The following is a 20113-nucleotide window of genomic DNA, read 5'->3' as shown; positions in this document are numbered from 1 at the left end:
CTGAAAGTTTGCGGATTGTATTGTTGTAAAGTGTATTGTTAACATACACCAAGTTGTGACTGATGACAAGGCTGGACTTACGCATCAGGGAAATCTGAGTAACGGCACACATTTAGAGACTGACGAACACATACATCAGCAGCACTTCAAACAGAACCGTTGGTGCTCGGTGCTCCCGCAGTCAACCTTACAGTGTAATAATGCTTAATAATGAGCATGAACTACCGCTTCATGATTTTACTGTTATACTGTAACAGCCTCTAGCCTGGAAACGCCACAGCCAGGTTTCAAATGACTTGCCATGTCGGAGAAAAGTGACACTTCTGATATTAATTTATATCTGCACACTTTTTCTTTTACTTTGGATGATATATTATTGGTAAAACCTGCATGTTTCAGTGCGTATGTTTTCTATTTACAGCTGGCTCAAATAGCTGGAGACGCAGATGTGAACACAAATGGTGTGCTGCTGCCCTCTGCTGGCTGCATTTGAGACATGAATCCAATACATAATAGTGACATTGGCCCTCATTTATCAAAAGTGCGTACACCAAATTTCCAGCGTACACCTGGCGTACACCCAAAACCACGGTGACTTTGAGATTTATCAATATGGACTTTGGCGTACGGCACGCTCAAATCCTACACCTGCTCAGGAGGTGGTGTACGCACGTTTTGAGTGCGGGAATGCGCAGAAAAACAATTCCTAACACCACAAAACGCACTGACAAACTAAAAGATATGATATATTATGACCCACTGTAAAAAAAACAACAACATAGTAATTATAAACTTCAATGTTTATTTTTGTGCAACATGGACTTCAATGATTAATTTGTGTGACTTTACCAAATCATTTGATTTGTAGGCATATGTATTCCTTCAGTTGCGAGCCTGTGCGCTTTACCTGACGTTTCAAGCCTTGTTTATACTTTCGCCTGGCTCCGCAGCGCGAGTCTCCGCAGACTGCGCGCGCACCTCCCCAAACTGACGAGGCGTTTATACTCGACGCGCTCGCCGTTGTACTATTCTTTGAAACGATGGTTAGGCAGGGTTAGGCCCGGCAGGTATGCACGGACTGGGTTTAGTAATGAAAGGCTTTCAATGACCAAAAAAATAATTCAGACTGACAAAATAATAAAAATGCCATTCTTCTTCTTTTAAATAATAATAATACAAATAATAATAACGACATTCTTCTTCTAAATAACAATAAGCGTCATTAATAATAAAAATCTGGAAATCAATTTTGTTTCTTTCCACTTCTCTGGTTTCGCTTTCTCTTTCTCAAAGAAGTTTCTCTTTAATTTGCCGTCTTCCGTGTGTCCATGGCGTAAAATGAGGGCGTGGGGGGAGCGGAAACTTGAATATATAGGGGCGTGTTATTCTAATGACGATCGATTTCAGCCGCAGCATTTATCAAGGGCAGGTATTGCGTACACCAGAATTTCAAAGGTACGCACAGCTTCATAAATCAGGCGATGAGAGGAGTGTAAGCATAATCTTACGCCAATATATACGCCCGTTTCTACGCAAGATTGATAAATGAGGGCCATTGTGCTTGTCTTTCCATCTCTGATTAATTTAATTAATTATGGTGGCAATGAAGTGCAAAAACAGGAACAAAGTCAGTCACTGGTGAACAGGTGACAAACATGTTACAAGAATATGAGATCATTCCAGAAACTAAAATAAGCGACTGATATTCTAATGTGTGAAGGCACCTTTTGTTTCCACAAAGTTGATGCATTTTCTGACGAACTTGAAGCCGAGTTCATTCAGTTCCACTGAGAAAAAGAAAAAAAAAGTAATATTACATATAATAAACAAGGTTCATCATCCCTGTATGCATTTCTCGGTGGCTACAGGACAATATTTATGGTGTAATTATACATGGTGTTGCACAGGTGTGCAAGTATCAGAAACTATTAAGAAGCATTTTCTCCATCTATTTTTAGAATTTCTCGTGTTCTGCAACTTTTCTCTTTTTAGAATTTGTTATGTATTTTATACTTGTTCAAAAACTGACCAAAAAAGTCGGGATACAATAAAACAGTACCAATGTATTACCATGTTTTGTGGGTACTATATTACCATGATGTACTATAATACTCTTTGAAGTCCCATGTAGATAGATATTTAAATAAAACGACTGTCATTCAGTTCTATGGTTCATATGAAAGTTTTACGGTATTATCATCTGATTTCATCACGGTATATCAAATAAATGTTGAAAAGCAAAGATTTCAATTTTAATAATCTTTGAATACCACATCTCGTAGCTGACAAACATCACTGAAATATTCTTGAGATATCACACACCTACACTACTGTCCAAAAGTTTGGTGTGAACAAGTTTGTAACATTGTAAATTGATCTTTTCTTTGATCAATTTAATGCATTTTTAATGTAGAAAATAAAAATCTTAATGACCCTAAACTTTTGAACAGTATTTTATTTCTGTGACCTTTTTTCCAAGGGAGCAGTCAACCCTTTTTATAAATGCTCAAATCAGAAATGCAATTCCTGTGAGACATTTAGCACATTCAGGTTTTCTGACATGTGGAGGACTAGGGTGGTATAATTATTATAATTAAGCAGAAAATAAATGTCAGTGGTTTTCTGATTATAACAAGCATCTGTACTAATATACAATAGCCCTGATAAAGTGAAGTTATACTTACTCTCTGCCTGCTTTTGAATGGGAGAATGATATATCTAGAACAGAAACCACGAAGGATCAGAAACATGATCATACACAGCAGTGAAGGCTCTTAATGAGGAGTGAGGAGAGATAATGTTAAACCCACTGGTTCCTTGCCATCCATGGCCTCTATCCACTGCTTCCTGTTGACCTCAGAAATTGCCTGGAGCAGGACAGGGCTGCACCTATGGTAACACAACATAAAAATACTTAAGACAAACTGCAACGGAGTAAATAAAGCCTCTTGTTGTTTGTGTGAATGTTCTCCAGTATCAAACAAATGCCTGCATATTGCAGAACGCAACTTCATGTTTTCACACAAGAGTTTATGTAAGTGCTTTAACAAAAAAATATAAGCGTTCCAGTTTACTGACCCTCCTCTGGTCCTACTAAAACTTTTGTTATAAGTGAAAAAACAGCCCTGAAAATGAGTCAATAATACAGGCATGACCCTCACCTTTCAATTGTCTCAATGTCAAAGCAAAAGCGTTTATCAGTGGAGTCCGTTTTACGGCGTATGCAGGACTTCAGCGTGAGCTGAGATGTGGTCTGAGAAAAACAAAGAGACAAACGTAAGAGAAAAGGGCTGGCACTTCACAAAGTAAGAATCCTATCTGTACTAATTCTGCACCTGTTTCGTTCCTGTCTTTTGTTCCATTGGCACCATAATGAATAACTTGTTGTCCTTGAAGTATTTACAGTAATACTTTATCCAGGTTACGCCAAGAGCCCCTTGAGACAGAAAGACAAATAGCAATGTATCATTTTAATTATTGATTGGATATGATCCGATAGTATACACAGTATTGTAAGAGATAATGTACAATCAATATTGCAAAATTAAATCCTGACCAGGGACTGACCCAGACGTGAAATGGAGGGATCTTGTATGACCCTTTTTCTAAAGACTGGCTGACTGTACATTAGCCCACTTATCACAGTTACTTGCCAAATAAATGGTCATAAAATTATTGATTTGATTTTATATTATTTTATAATGTAAGAAGATCACAGAGTTCTCCCATAGAGACATGACTCTAGCGCAGCTACAAGAAAACCAGAGCCAACAACAATCAATAATACAATTTAGCGTCATTATAACAGTCAATATACAACAATATCTGAGTGCAGAATGCTGCGTTTGACCAAAGAGAAAGCGGTGTTATGAATTACTAGCTGCTCTTTCTTCACAATAAAGGAATATTTTAACTGAAGTTCAATGGACTGCATGTGTCAGGCTGGTGATTACCACAGACAAATATTTTGATTTTGACTGTCCCATATTTAAAAAAAAATAATGATAAAGCTATTACAGTAATTTCTTTATAATGGAAACTTAGCATGTTTTCAAAGTATGGTGTGATTGAATTGCATACAATTTTTTACCTCATTTCATGACCGATATTTGTGAAAGGATACCAAGAAGAAACACAGAAGGGATGCAATGTAACTGCATGCACGAGACCAATAAGCCTTTGTTGATGTTTAGCAAATTCATATAAATACTTATATTCCACTTAACTACAAAGCTCAAGTGTTTTTCTGTTTCCTGCACATTTATGAACACTGATAGTGTTCAACATCCCACACATGCCGTGCTGCAGAACTCACATTTCTCCTGCACATAGAGGTATCCCTCCATAGTCGCCTGCTGGCCGTGTCTCATACAGATCTTTGCCGAACCCTTCATCCTCTTCATTAGCTCTTCCATCTCCTCTCTGGTGCTCTCAAAGTGGTTACGGGTCTACAACAACAACACCAGCAGCCGATCAAAAAAACACAAACAGTACATATTACATACAGTCACATTACATACATATTACCAGGAGCCATTAAAACAGATTTGTTGATTTCATTTGCTCCAAAATCTTAATTATAATTCATATTAATTACACTACTGTTCAAAAGTTTGGAGTTCGTATGTCGTACTTTTATTCAGAAAGGATGTATTTAATTGATCAAAGGTGACAGGAAAGACATTTATAGTGTTACAAAAGATCTCTATTTCAAATAAATGCTGTTTTTTTTAATCTTTCGAGTGTAAACAAAAATCGTCACACTTACACTGCTGCTTCCAAAGGATTCATTTATTGAACAGGTCTTCGTGCCGACCTCCGGGTTGAAACGTTGTTCAGTAAATTAATCCAAAATTATTAAGCAGCACAACTGTTTTCAACATTGACAATAATAAGAAATGCTTCTTGAGCACCAAATCAGCATATTACTATGATTTCTGAAGGATCATGTGACACTGAAGTAAGTAAGTAAGTAAGACATGAATAAATTACATTTGAAAATCTAATAAATTAGAAAAAAAGTTATTTTAAATTGTAACAATATTTCACAATATTTTTGATCAAATAAATGCTGCACTGGGTTAACATAAGAGGCTTATGAACATTTGTTTTAAAAAAAATGTACAGACTCAAAACTTTTGAATGGTAGTGTATATAGATGAATTATAAATCAGTAGATTTTTTAAAAATAAATTTACATTTAAAATATTGCAATAATAGTAATAATAATAATTCAAATTTATCAACATTAATGTATAAACCATATGAATAATTATTAGTGGAATCCTGTTCATTTTCTTCATCATTTATTCAGCCTGTATGTTCACACCACTGTGAATGCAATAAACTGTAATCCATTTAGTGAAAGACACTTTGGATAAAAGCATCTGCTAAACGACCACTCAAAAATCATTTAAAGTACAGAGTGAAAAACAAATCATATCAGGATGAAAGGTTAGTCATTATTGATCGGTAAAGCTCTCACATTCTGTAGACTGAGCTGAAGCTCCTGTTTATATGGAAGGAAGTCCTGTGTCATCTCCACAGTGAGATTATTCAGAGTTAGGATGCTCTGCAGAAACGCTAAAACCTGCCAATCACACACACACAAGGACACACCGCTATAAGCATAACATGCTATAGTCAATTCATTGATTGTATCAGTATGAATATAATTGGTGTGTTATAAAGGTGCAGTAAGCAATTTCTGAGAAACGCTTTTGAACTTGGATCGGACCGAGCACCACAATGCACTTGTGGCCAATCAGCAGTAGGGGGCGTATACACACATGATGGGGGAGGAGAGAGCAAACAAGAGAGAGATTTAAAGCTACACTGTGTGATTTTTACCCCCATCTAGTGGTGAAATTGTATATGACTACCCAATGAATTTTAGTTTCTGTTCCTCTTAATTCCGAGGGCGTTTTTACTCCTACGGTGGCCGTATTATTCCAAGATTAACATGGCTTCCAGTTATCACTTCGTGACAATAATAAACAATACGTCTAAAATGAATAAAACTACAGGACAGATGTCAGGAGGTAAACGTCACCCTTGGAATCGGCTATCCCAGCATAATCAGATTAGGCTAACGTTACAATGTGTACAAAGTAAAAGCAATTAAAAATAACTAAAACGTTCAGTGTCCTTTTTTATATATAGCTTAAAAAATTGCGCCTTTAAAACTATTCATTACCTGTGATCCGTCGCAGCACAGATTTATGTTACAAGGTAAACAATACTTTTTCACCATTGACGCGAGGATGAAGTTATACTAGAGGTCGATCTGGCGTTATGCACAACCATGCTATGGTTAGACAAGCAACTATAAAACTTCGAATTTACACAAATGAATTACAACAGGCTGAATTACCTGTCGAGAAGAAAGCAGGCAACCTCGGCGTCCGTTTTAAAATCTTTTCTCCTCATGAGCTCTTTCCATCTGGGAAAAGTTACTCCAATATTGACTATGGTCTTGCTGATTTGTCTGTCGCGTTGACGTTTTAATTCTCTCTTTCAAATGTGAGTACACACGCACACACACACACACACACCACACTATCTTTCAAATCTGCCGGCACTCGCGAGCTCGCGAGTAATCTCCCCCTCGCATTCGTCACGGTGTCACTGAGTGAAAAACGCAAAAGGCGAAGCTTGAATTTGCAGGCATGTCCCTCTTTGGCTAATGTAGTTTCAAGATGGAGGGGCAACATGGCGACCGGCATACGAACCCCTTACCCGTATGTATTTTCAATGGCAGATTATAAACTTAAGAGAATACTTTATTACTTGAAAGAAGTAAATATACATTAATGAGCACATATATTTTTGAAAGAACTAAGTATTTTTTGCTAAGAATCAACTAAAAAAGTTACACAGTGTAGCTTTAAAGAAAGACTGTAGAAAGAGAGATAGCTGAGAGACATTACAAAGGAGATAAGCTCATTAGAATATCACTGGAAAAAGAAGGGTTATGATCAGGCAAGAGCTTTAGAACCCGCGTTAATATTAGAAAAGATTTCCAGCACTGGAGTGACGTTAGATAGCGGGAAGACCTGGAAACGGACACAGAGGTTGCATTGTTTCTGCTCCATAGGTGTGTAACATTGGTTTTGAGTGTGTGTTGCTGGCAACTAACAATAAAGTCTTGCTTGTATATATTCGTGTACTGTGTGTTAATTTTTTGTTCTTCCTTTATTTTTCGCAAAGCTTTATTTTGCTTTGCTTCTGCTACATCCACTCTTCCATTGCGCGTATGTGCATTTTGGGGGCAGATCAATGAAGGGAGGGGTGTATTTGTTTGGGATGATTTCAAATATCAACAGTGTTCAACAATGATTCTCAGAAATTGCTTACTGCACCTTTAAAGTCTTCATTTATGCACCTATAGATGCTTTCTTGTAAACACAATCAAATATATGTTACTACAAAACAGATATTAAAATAATAATTAAAAATAGAAGTGTGTATATGTGCTTGAGGAAAAGAAAGTTCACACGCACAGGCTCCACAACATCAAACTTCTTCCTGTCCTGAACCTGCTGAATCTGGTAGACATATTCAATAGACGACTCGTAAAAAGTCTGACGCTCCTTATCCAACTGTTCATCGGCCTATAAACACATATAAGCACAAAAAAATAAAGATTATATTATTGTGTTTGTATATTTTTTATTTTAATTTCCTGTATTTACAAATATACCTCCTGTAGCTGTGTCTCTTTTTTCTTTGAGGACAGGTTGACATGTTTGTCCAACTGAGAGTAATACTTCTCACTCTCCTTCTCGAACTTCTTTCGTCTCTCCTGAAACACACGCATGCAAATAAACAACCTGAAACTGAGAATATGAGACCGAAAACTGGAGTGGAAGGGCTCGAGTTTACTAAAACCATTCTTAATAAGAACAAAACAGAAATTGTCCTTATAAAACTTTTTGCAGACTTGTAACTGGTTCCTTACAACCTATAATTTCAACCAATAATCTATGAGTAGCCACAATAAACTCTGCTGAAAGGAAACTGATACTTCAGTAACGTTAACTGAGGCATGCTGACATGGAAAAAGTCTAATCCAGTGAAAAGTCTTTGGAATTTTGAAACTTTCCATATGTCTCCTTGACTCTTTCTCAGTCTCTCTAAAACAAATAGTTTTTCCATGGATCCTCCAGTTACTGACACATTTTGTGTGTGTGTGTGTGTGTGTGTGTGTGTGTGTGTGTGTGTGTGTGTGTGTGTGTGTGTGTGTGTGTGTGTGTGTGTGTGTGTGTGTGTGTGTGTGTGTGTGTGTGTGTGTGTGTGTGTGTGTGTGTGTGTGTGTGTGTGTGTGTGTGTGTGTGTGTGTGTGTGTGTGTGTGTCTCAAAAATAAATTACACGCACATGAAAGCCCATACCCTTTGCTCAGAGAAAGGAAGTAGAGGTGGAGATTATGAGCATGCTCACACGTGTGGTCATGTGGTGTGTGTTCTTAATGTGTAAATGTGTATAAACAAAACTCACTTTTGTGACTCCAATCTGCTCTTTCCTAAACTTCTCCAAAGGTTTGATAAGCAAGTCACAAGCATTCTGGACCTGCAAGAGAAAAAGTAAAGAGTACATAGTTTTCTATGTATCTATAATAGAAAGTCTTGTCTCTAGTCTTAATCAATAAATGGGGGTCAGGGGTCAAGAGCTGTAACAATGGAACAGATGAATGTCTAGTATCCCATAGTTGTAAATTTATGTAAATACGCATCATGGGTTATCATTTTTTGCATCATGCATCATTTTTTCCCCATTATTCCTTATAATAAATACTGATATTTCACCTTATTTAAACTTGTTAGTGTGATTGCTTCCCAGTACATACAGTGTTTTATTCTTTCTTTATTCTAATGTTGCACCCTTAATGTCCCCTAATGAAGGGGACATTGATGAAGTCATGCACTTCACTCAATTCTGCACCTTTTAAGGAAGGAGAAGTAAAAATAATTGTCTAATTCTGGAGTTTCCTGTTATACACGCCACAGTTAGAACAGATATGATTCATAAACAAGCTCAAAGTATTCTGTGGGTGAATTTTCAGGTTTAAAAACCTAATAACACAAAAATCTTTAATAAACAAAAACAATAACAAGTTTAACTGGCCCTTTGAGCACAGGGAGGCTAATCTTGCAGATTGTTAATGATTGACATATGTGAGGATCTTTGGTATGTTTGCATTTGAGTTTAGACTATGATTGACAGTGTTTTACAAAGGTATGTGAAGTGCACTCCACCAACCAGCATCATTCGGCCCTCTTCCACATCCTGCAGCAAACCAGCAAACTCACGAAATGACTCAGCTGTAAAGGTAAAACATGTGGTCATGTAAACAGAACATAAAGTCAAAAACAAATGCATGCACAATTATGCAAAACTGCCACAACACACTCATTCCACATACAATTTCATCAGAAAATTTTAATAAAGATGACATAAACATATCACATAAATAGAATATTTCAGTATAAAGAGACACGCTAATGAGCACAACTCCAAACAGGTTAAGACCAGCTGTCAACTCACCGATGTTCATCTCATCATCAGTCAGAGTGTCACCAATGAAATCAAACTGGAACGACTGAAGGGTCTGAGAGAACTTCTGCACTGCTAGCGAGTATTCTGGAAACAACATCAAAACCATAAAGAAAACAGTAAACAATCCACATAGAATAAATTGCTACTTATGAAGAGCATCAATAGGAAAGCATTTCCTGATTCAACATATGGGTCCCACATGCTAAAAGCTTTACAGCTAGTCCACTAGGTCTGTCCACATCCCAGGGAATCAATTTTCTTTCTTTCTTTTTTTAAAATATTTATTTGTGGCGTTTTTGCCTTGAGATAGGATAGTAAAGGATAGTAAAAGTAAACGAATTGGGAGAGAGAGGGGGACGGGATAGAGAAAGGTACGCGGGGGCCAGTACTTCAATTTGGGTCGCCAGAAGCGCAACCACACTATATGTCGGAGTACTGGACACAAGGCTATTGGCTCCAATGGGCAGTTATTTTCTATTCAAGTAACAGGCATGTTGGTGACAATTGTATCTTAAATGTCGCTTTTGTAGTTCATGTTCTCCAGCTAATGTGCATGCATGTTCTTGAGCGATGCTTCTATAAACAAGGCAATTGGCTCTTTTAATTGAAAGGAGGGATGTTCGCGTTTAAAGGGTTAGTTCACCCAAAAATTAAAATTGCTCACCCTCATGTTGTTCCAACCCCGTAAGACTTTCATTTATCTTCGGAACACAAATTAAGATATTTTTGATTAAATCTGGGAGCTGGATCACTCCTCCATAGCTTCTATGTAATTGAAACTTGCCGGCCCAGAAAAGTTAGTAAAGACAATGTTTAAAATAGTGCAAGTGACTATAGTGGCTCAACCATAAGTTTATCAAGCGACAATTTAAAAAAAAAAAATTATATTGCCTATGGAGGAGTGATCCAGCTCTCAGATTTAATCAAAAATATCTTAATTTGTGTTCCGAAGATGAACGAAAGTCTTATGGGGTTGGAACAACATGAGGGTGAGTAATTACTGAAAGAATTTTCATTTTTGGGTGAACTAACTCTCTATATCAACTCTCACAGTTTCATTGAAGACAAAAAGACAACCACGGCCAGGAAATTCAAACACAAACAAACTTTCAACACGTTGATTGGTTGCTGGCCACTTAGCATATGAAGCCAATGATTACTGAACCTCTGAAAAATAAGAAAAGCAGCTTTATTGCTAAGTGAAATCAGATGTGAAGATAGAATTATTATACACAGGTTCAGTGCCAGAACACACACACACAGCCAGACAGGCCACTGTCAGATGCATTCATCCAAAGCCTTTTACATTACTGTAAATGCTGGGACGTTCTCCCAACCAAACCTAGGGTTTAGAAGTATTTTGATCATGGGCCTATGAAAAGAAAGCATTGGTGGGATCTCAGTAACTCTCCAGATCATGGGTCCCTCCTTCAGGATCAGACATACTACAAGTAACCAAAAAACTGTATTGTTATTATCTATAAATTATCATATCAATAAACTCATTTTGATATATCCTATATATTTCAGGTGTATATATATATATATATATATATATATATATATATATATATATATATATATATACACATATATATATTTATATACACACATACATATACTGTATATATACAGCATTTATACAGTATATAATTTGTTAACAATTTTGTAAGTATATTTCGTAATTGTGCTTGGAGTCAATTGTTTTATTTGTGAGAACGCAATGGAACATGCCAAATTGTACAGAAATCATTTTATGTCAGGCTGTCATACAAAGAAATAACATACAAACCAAAGAGAGAACCAATGTCTTCCCTCATATTTAAAATATTTAAAAATATATAAAATATTTTCCTCACATTTGGATGGTTTAATCAAACTTAGGGTCATTAACAACAAATACCCCCTCTGGACATCACTTTTGGCCACTACTGTATATATAGTATACTACTGTCTATGTATGTTTGTACACCTGTTCAACTGCTTCTTCACCCTAATCAGCCACATGGCAGCAGCTCAATGCAATTAGGCATGTAGACATGGCCGAGACGATCTGCTGAAGTTCAAACTTAGCATAAGAATGGGAAAGAAAGGTAATTTAAATGACTTTGAACGTGGAATGGTTGTTGCTGCCAGACGGGCTGGTCTGAGTATTTCAGAAACTGCTGATCTACTGGGATTTTCACGCACAACAATCTCTATGGTTTACAGAGAATGGCCTGAAAAATAGAAACTATCCAGTGAGCAGCAGTTCTGTGGGCGAAAATGCCTTGTTGATGCCAGAGGTCAGAGGAGAATGACCAGACTGGTTCAAAGCTGACAGAAAGTCAACTGTAACTCAAATTAACCACTCATTACAACCGAGGTATTTTCAGGAGAGCATCTCTGAATGCACAACACGTCGATCCTTGAAGCAGATGGGCTACAGCAGAAGATCACACCGGGTGCCACTCCTGTCAGCTAAGAAAAGGAAAGCTGAAGCTACAGTTCACACGGGGTCACCAAAAAATGGACAATAGAAAATTGATAAATGTTGCCTGGTCTGATGAGTGTTGATTCTGCTGCAACATTCAGATAGGGTCAGAATTTGGCATTTAACAACATGAGAGCATGGATACATCCTGTCTTGTATCAACAGTTCAGGCTGCTGCTGGTGGTTTAATGGAGTGGGGAATATTTTCTTGGCACACTTTGGGCCCATTAATACCAATTGAGCATAGTTTAAATGGTACAGGCTCCCTGAGTATTGTTGCTGACCACGTCCATCCCTTTATGACCACAGTGTACCCATCTTCTGATGGCCACTTCCAGCAGGATAACGCACCATGTCACAAAGCTCAAATCATCTAACTGGTTTCTTGAACATGACAATGAGTTCACTATGTGCAGCTGACAAATCTGCAGCAACTGTGTGATGCTGTCATGTCAATAGAGCTGGTAAGTACCGCCCCTTCCGCTAACCCCACTGGACCTCTAGGTTGAAAAATCGTCAATGCAAGTGAATGGGAGAAAATAATTATTTTCTGGTCCCGTTTGAATTGTGCCATGAATGTGAACATATGTTGTCTGTGAATTTTTTATATAACTTTTCGTGTAAAGATTGCTACAATTTAGTGGGTAGAAGTTTGATACGGTTAGACTTTGTGTGAGAGCACTTTGTGGACTACAACTCTTCGCTGCTTTCGACGCGTTTGAAACGTCAACACCACTTAGCACACGGACACTAGCTCACGGATCCCGCTAAACATGGCTGTGTCTTTGGTGCACTTCACCGCCTTCTTTCAGGGAGAGGACAAAATCGTTGAGGTTGGCGAAAACCACGGGTAAGTCAACTTTATGGGGTGACGTCACATAGGCGACATGTAGTCTTTCTCGTTATGTCTTTTCCACAACTGCTAGCCGAAGAATCATACCATATACTGTCAAACTCGTAACATGAAAAATTATATAAAAAATTCACAGACAACATATGTTCACATTCATGGCACAATTCAAATGGGACCAGAAAATAATTATTTTCTCCCATTCACTTGCATTGACGATTTTTCAACCTAGAGGTCCACTTGGGGTTTTACGGATGGGCGGGACTTACCAGCTCTATAAGGACCAAATTGTCTGAGGAATGTTTCCAGAACTTTGTTGAATCTATGGCATGAGGAATTAAGGCAGTTCTGAAGGCAAATGTGGGTCCAATCCGGTACTAGCAAGATGTACCTATAATAAAGCGTCCAGTGAGCGTATGTTTATAAATATATATAAAATAGTATGGGATAATTAAAGTGTTTTAATGTTTTTGAAAGAATTATGCTCACCCACCAAGGCTGCATTTATAAAACAGTACAAACAGTAATATTGTCAGATATCACTACAATTTCAAATAACAGTTTTCTATATATATTTTAAAATGTAATATATTCCTGTGATGGTAAAGCTTATTTTTCAGCATCATTACTCCAGTCTTCAGAGTCACATGATCCTCCAGAAAACATTCTAATATGCTGACTTGGCACTCTATTATTATCAAATATTATTGGTACACCACTATCAATAATGGTTCTTTTTATTATCAATGTTGAAAACATTTTTTTCTGCTTAATATTTTTGTGGAAACCAAAGGATTCTTTGATAAATAGAAAGTTCAATGAACAGCGTTTATTTTAAATAGAAACCTTTTGTAACATTATAAATGTTTTTTTACTATCACTTTCAATCAATTTAATGCGCCCTTGTTGAATAAAAGTGTTGATTTTTTTTTTCTTACTCACCCCATTCTTTTGAATGTTAGTGTATCACTGCTTCCATATTCATTTCCATATATATTTCCAAAAATTTTAAGGAGCGCACCTGTAACATTAATAATATAAGTAACATATTACTAATAATATTAGTAACATTAATAATATAAAGACATTTTTCTTGAGCCCAAAATCAAAATCCCAAAATTAGAATACATTTTTGTAATGATGCTGAAAATTCAGCTTAAATTTTTTATATATTTACTCATTATAATATATAATATAATATAATATTCCAATATTTTCTAATATTCCTAAATGTTAATATTCTAATAAAATCTGAGCTTCTTCTGCATTTATACAGATTAACTTCCAGAAAAAGAGAAACTCCAATTGATTTCCACTCTCTTTTACTGATCAATAGCCAGATCTCTACTGATCTCTATCTCTCTCTAGCTGTGCTCTGTGCTGTGGGCCTGCACACTCTGTGAAGTGTGCGGTGCTAACAGAGGAGATGGCTTAAATGATTATATCCCCTCTGATGAAAAAGACACAAAGAGTGTGTTTGTCTAAAGCATGAAGAGCTGGCATGACGGACTACCCTCTCCAAACTAGATCACAAAACCCGCCCTGTCCAGCCCTCTGACAAACACAAACACGGATCTCAAAAGGGAGCTATTTTACTCTTGCAACATTAGACAAGAACTGATGTAACAGGTGTTATTGAAATGCACAACAAAGTGTGTATGACAAAGTGTCAGTTTGACACTATCAAAGTGTCAGATTGTACTGCATTTTATAAACTACTAAACCACAGCTGAAGCCAAGAACCACATCCTGGCTGGTAGAAGAGAACCAGACTCGGCTGAAAAACCGGTCAGTGCAGTCAAACACATGACAAAATGAGATTGCAAAACTGAACAGATGATGTTTGAATGGAGAGGTGCCAAAAAATGTTGTGCAAAAGATTATTTGATAATTTGTTCATTAATACTTTTGAAACCACAGCAGCCACAACAATTCTGTATTGAGCAGCATGTTTGTTAAAGCCTTCTGAGAATCTGCCTTGTTGATATTCTCTGTTTAGTCATAACAGGAGCAATAGATCCCAAGAAGGTTCCTCATCATTGGAGAAAAGAAAATGCTCCACTTCCTGTGTCAAGTTTCACATCCACACAGCACCCGCGATATTCCTCAAAAAGTGCAAAACTACATAAACGCAGGAAGTAAGCATATCGAAACCACTGAGTCAGGTCATATGACTTTAGAAGCTGCAGAACTTCACAGTAGTGGAAATTTATTGTGGACTCCAGTGGTTCCTTTAGTTACCAAAGCAGAAGTTACAGAAGACTCCTTCTGAGACACTGGAAGCAACGGAGAGCAGACTGCAGTCATCAAATTACAGCCAGTCGTGCTCTGCACAGTTCCGTAAGGAAATCGGCCTTAATGGCTCAGCATTCTGCTTTTGGAGTGTTGCACTCTGAGGTATAGAATGAGGCTTATGGTTAGTCAAATTAGAAGCTTGCATACTCCCTCAGGCAAGATAAAAACATGCGTATTTAGAAAACGGGTGCATTTATGACTTCCCTTGAAATTAGGGAAGGAAGCCTGAGAAGGAGATAAATTAAAGCTGAATCATCAAATTATTACTGACAAGAGACCAACTGTCAAGTTTTCTATCCAAACTTAGGCAGTGAAATGCAAACGGAAAAGCTGACCACCAATCAGCTGAAACTCTCCAATAAATCAGGAAATCATCTGACAATGGCACAGGATTCCTGCTCTTTTTGGCCAATTAATGTACATTACTTTCCCAGTAGTTCCAGATTAATGAATAAGGATTTTAAATAAAAAATGTATGTTAAAAAGCCATTTCTAGCCACTTAAACTATTTTAGAGCATGCTATGATTATTTATTTATCACTTACTTACTTATTTATGCTTACATTTCATTGTACTTTTATTTATTGCAACATTCCATGACGCATTAAATACAGTGCTATGCATAAGTTTAGACACCCATGCTAAAGTTGACTAAAAAGAGGAATAAAAAATCATCTTTTGGAAATTGAACTTAATGCCTTAATTAAAAACATTTGGAAAAATCCAACCTTTAAGGACACCAATTTTCTTTGTGAATGAATAATGTATCGTAAATAAATAAATGTTCTTCCTTAAAATACAGGGTGCATAAGTTTGGACACCCCTATGTTACATTCCCATAGAGGCAGGCAGATACTATGCATCCTGATAAAGTTCCCTCGGCCTTTGGAATTAAAATAGCCCCACATCATCACATAGCCTTCACCATACCTAGAGATTGGCATGGAGTACTTTCCATAAGATCATCTCTCAATGCAAATCAAACCAGCTATTAGGCTAACTGAAATAAAACCATGCCAATCTCTAGGTCTGGTGAAGGCTATGTGATGATGTGGGGCTATTTTAATTCCAAAGGCCAAGGGAACTTTATCAGGATGCATAGTATCCTGGATCCATGAAGTAACTGGCCTTTAAAAATAAAAATCTGCCTGCCTCTATGGGAATTTAACATAGGGGTGTACACACTTATGCACCCTGTATTTTAAGGAAGAACATTTATTTATTTACGATACATTATTCATTCACAAAGAAAATTGGTGTCCTTAAAGGTTGGATTTTTCCTAATTTTTTTAATTAAGGCATTAAGTTCAATTTCCAAAAGATGATTTTTTATTCTCTTTTTAGTCAACTTTAGCATGGGTGTCTAAACTTATGCATAGCACTGTATTTTGGAGTGTCTATTTACACTATGTGCAAATAACCCGCCTTGTAGGCAGAGGCTATTTACACTAAAGCCCTATTTGGACGGGACTAGTTTAACATGGAGAGGTGGGGTAAAGTAATAATTACCCAAGCTTCTCTGTGATTTTAGTCCCGCCCGAATGTGCCATCTCAGTAATCATTACGGACAATGTCAGTAAAGATTACGGCGACTTCAGTAAAAAGGTCCGGAAAAATTACCTTTGGTAATACTAATCCTGTGCGAATAGACCCGCTGTAAATATGTACGTAAATATTTTGTCATTTCCTGTTTAAAAGTAGTTTTCCGCAGTTTTTCAAGTATGGAGGCGCTTGAAAAAGCATTCAGTTGCGTTCTAGACGCTGGGACAAATCTGTGGCAAAACTCAAGTGTTTTCCACATACCATTCAGATCAGAAAGAAGGTCGAAAGCACTTGTTAGAGGCACAAAACATCTTTTAGCGTTAGGTAAGTGCCTATTACCAACACAATCCAATCTGAAGTTAATTAATACATCGTTCGACCGGACATAACTGTTTTATATAAACATAGGTTATATGCATAGACAGTAGGTTATATGTGTTTGCACGTGATATCAGGAAGCAACGTAATACGCACATGACGACATGAGGGTGACGGCGATGCGCAAATCGAGTTACCCCTCCCACTTTTGCTAGTTTTACTGAGATATCTTATCCCGTGCGAATTGGCCATCTGTGGTAAAATGACATTACTCCATCTACCCTTGTAAAGTTAATCCCGTCCGAATAGGATTTGACTCTGCCCACCAATGTCTGGTTGAGCCACACATAATTACAAAATTACACCCATTCGATAACAGGAGCATTGCCGACCGACCCAAGTTCGTATCCGGCTTTTACCCAACTCCTTCTCCCTTTGCCCATCGCATATCAGCTTGAACTTGGAAAGGTGTTTATTTAAAATAAGAAAATACTCAAAAAGTGGAAATAAAGTGCCTAACGGGTATTTAATAGTGGGGATAAAGAGTTGATCGGTAGGGTTAGGGTTAGGTGTAATGGACTTCAGGGATAGGGACAAGTAATGTCCCAATAAGGTAGCATCCATTTATGATTTTAATAAATATGATCATATACACTGAATATGTAGTTTTTGCATACCGTTTTATAATATAGGCCTACTACAATACAGTGAGGTGCAAATAGTATCTGCCACGATTTCCACTTAGTATAAATAGCATCTAACAACCATTTACACTTAGTGCAAATCTAATTACTACTTAGACATGGTGCAAAGAAAATACTGCTCTATCTAAAATCTAGTATCGCTATTTGCACTAATAGTGCCTTTATATCGTCAATATATTTATTTATTTATTTAATTTGGTCAGTTAAATCTCTGCATACATAACTTAATATAATTAAATTATATTAATTATTAAAAAAGTAATAACTTTTTAACATTTTATTCATTTTAATAAAATATTGTATTACTGTTATGAATGCATTATTTGACCAAAAAAGTTAAGATTATTCATTTTTATTGATTTCCATGACCAGGCCTGGAAATCACACTTTTACAATTCCCTGATATTTCCCTGAAACACTGATGATAAAGAAGACATATGAGCTGTGCACTGGGAAATCTACAGCAATAATTACTATTACATCTAGGCTATATAATGACTGTAATACAGCTCTAGTGAGTTTAGCAGCTTCTCCTCATTAAGCAGAAGCTACTGTCTAAAGTTCATAGTTTGCGGTTATAGTTCCTCTATCCTTAACTGCCTCGTTCAGGGGAACTTTGTCAGAAGAGCAGGATTGAAATCTTGGAAACTTTCCATTTGTAGTTTTTTGCTTCATAACACTTCAGAGATAAGCCGAACAAAAGAAGAGGAAGGAGGAAGCAACATCTATTGTGGTGTATGGCCGTGAAAAGGAATGCTTCTTAGACTGATAGTTTACAGCCTGCATCTCCTCTCTCTCTCTCTCTCTCTCTCCTCCATTTCGAGGATGCAAAGAGCCTCACTTCTATGAGATCAGCAGAATAGTGATAAGCAAGCACTGATAGTAATTCATATGACTACTGGCTCTCCCTTCACAGTCAATCATTTGTTGGCACGTTCACACTTTCCAGTTTAATTCCATTTACTAATCTGTAAAATTGGAGTTCCCTGCTATAAATAAATCAACCGTCTCCGGAAAGAGCTTGCCAGAAGCATCTCTGAGAGGTGCGCACCATCTGCCAGATCACTCCCTCCCCTCTACAATTATACATAATCCCCTAAAAACCAACCAGTGACCTGCAAGTGAAAGCTTTTTCAAAAAGCCCTACGAATCGTAGGGCTTCCAGGAATGAAAGGAATTTTTCCTTTGAGTAAAACTAAATTCTCTACTGATGTCGTGCGTATGTGTTCATCTGCAGGGCTTTGCAAAGGCGGAGACCTCGATCCACCTCCTCCCCCCCAGCGAAGAGCACCACCACCGCTGCTGTAAAAGACCATTTTACCTTTAATCGTGTTGATCACACTGTTCCCGTCCTTGATTACATCCTTTAGGAACTTGTTGGATTTTTCCAGCTCGTTTTCGTAGCATTTCAGTCTCTCTCTGAAATCTGGGCTGTCGGAGTAGCAGTCGCTGAACTCCAGTGGAGGATGCCCCATTCTCAACCTCTGAATGATCAACGATGATAACCGGCCTTTTGTTGTCAATAAAGTACACAAACAAACCACGACAGACGTGCCTTTTGATCACTCGGCTGTGTTAATCAAGTTGATTTCGAGTAACTTAATCGGTTTCGATAAAGTTCCCCATATTTGACATATTGTATGATATGCAGTTATAAAAACAATAATCCAACGCTCCGGTAGTGACTGTCTCCGTGTGCACGCGGTATTGATAAAAACAGACTAATTCAATTTGAGTTGTAAAGTAGGCTAAAACTTAAAAGTGCTGATAAAGTATTTGTGTTTCAATACTTTTCCTTGTTTTGGGAGCCGAGGGACTGACAAACGCGGGCAGGGCTACATTCTGAGCACTCCCACATCATTGGGCGGCAAATGTCACTACTAGTTAGCAGCTAAAACTATCACTTTACTGGGACACACAGCTTCCTTCCTCTGGGGGGCGCATGAGGGCCCACAAAAGGAAATCCTCTATTGAACTACATTTAGATCTCTGGATGTATTTTGTATTTCTGCAGACATTTATAGGCTGAAAATTATAATCATTCAAATCTATTATTTGCAATCATTGGTACTTACAATACAATTGGATACATGCCTCTACAATCACTATTAAATTATGTATTAATGAACGCAGTCTCAAGCAATCATAAACGACTATTATTGGTCTAGACTGAGCGGCGCTAGAAAAAGTAACATTTACCACGTGACATGCCGCTAACGTTTGCACGTGTGCAGTTATCGGAGGGGGGAGGGGGGGAGACACTTAATAGCCATTGCATTGAAATATACCGCGAATAATTAAAATAGAAAAAAAAAAAGATATATATATTATGTTGGTCCATCGTGCTTGTCCAAGTAGAGACAAACATCCGGGCC

At 37.3% G+C, this 20113-nt stretch overlaps 1 protein-coding gene across 2 annotated transcripts in view; it reads right to left on the bottom strand.

Annotated features, from left to right (window-relative positions):
• ophn1 (oligophrenin 1) overlaps nucleotides 1-19605 on the bottom strand; it is a 42433-nt gene extending 22828 nt beyond the window's left edge. For both annotated transcript variants that reach the window (XM_079870841.1, XM_079870842.1), the window contains exons 1-13: nucleotides 19060-19605; nucleotides 9545-9640; nucleotides 9260-9321; nucleotides 8498-8569; nucleotides 7703-7804; nucleotides 7503-7613; nucleotides 5486-5590; nucleotides 4316-4448; nucleotides 3336-3436; nucleotides 3162-3253; nucleotides 2811-2889; nucleotides 2685-2718; nucleotides 1725-1787 (exon numbers count right to left, since the gene is read on the bottom strand). In XM_079870841.1, the coding sequence (XP_079726967.1) occupies nucleotides 1725-1787; nucleotides 2685-2718; nucleotides 2811-2889; nucleotides 3162-3253; nucleotides 3336-3436; nucleotides 4316-4448; nucleotides 5486-5590; nucleotides 7503-7613; nucleotides 7703-7804; nucleotides 8498-8569; nucleotides 9260-9321; nucleotides 9545-9640; nucleotides 19060-19213 (1204 nt within the window). In that variant the 5' untranslated portion in view covers nucleotides 19214-19605. The remainder of the gene's footprint in view (nucleotides 1-1724; nucleotides 1788-2684; nucleotides 2719-2810; nucleotides 2890-3161; nucleotides 3254-3335; nucleotides 3437-4315; nucleotides 4449-5485; nucleotides 5591-7502; nucleotides 7614-7702; nucleotides 7805-8497; nucleotides 8570-9259; nucleotides 9322-9544; nucleotides 9641-19059) is intronic.
• Between the last annotated feature and the right edge of the window lie 508 nt (nucleotides 19606-20113).

The sequence above is a fragment of the Squalius cephalus genome (genome assembly GCF_949319135.1).
Source record: "Squalius cephalus genome assembly, chromosome: 5".
NCBI classification, from domain to species: Eukaryota; Metazoa; Chordata; class Actinopteri; order Cypriniformes; family Leuciscidae; genus Squalius; species Squalius cephalus.
The sequence above is the reverse complement of the archived record's forward strand: the minus strand, read 5'-3'. Positions and strand labels throughout refer to the sequence as shown.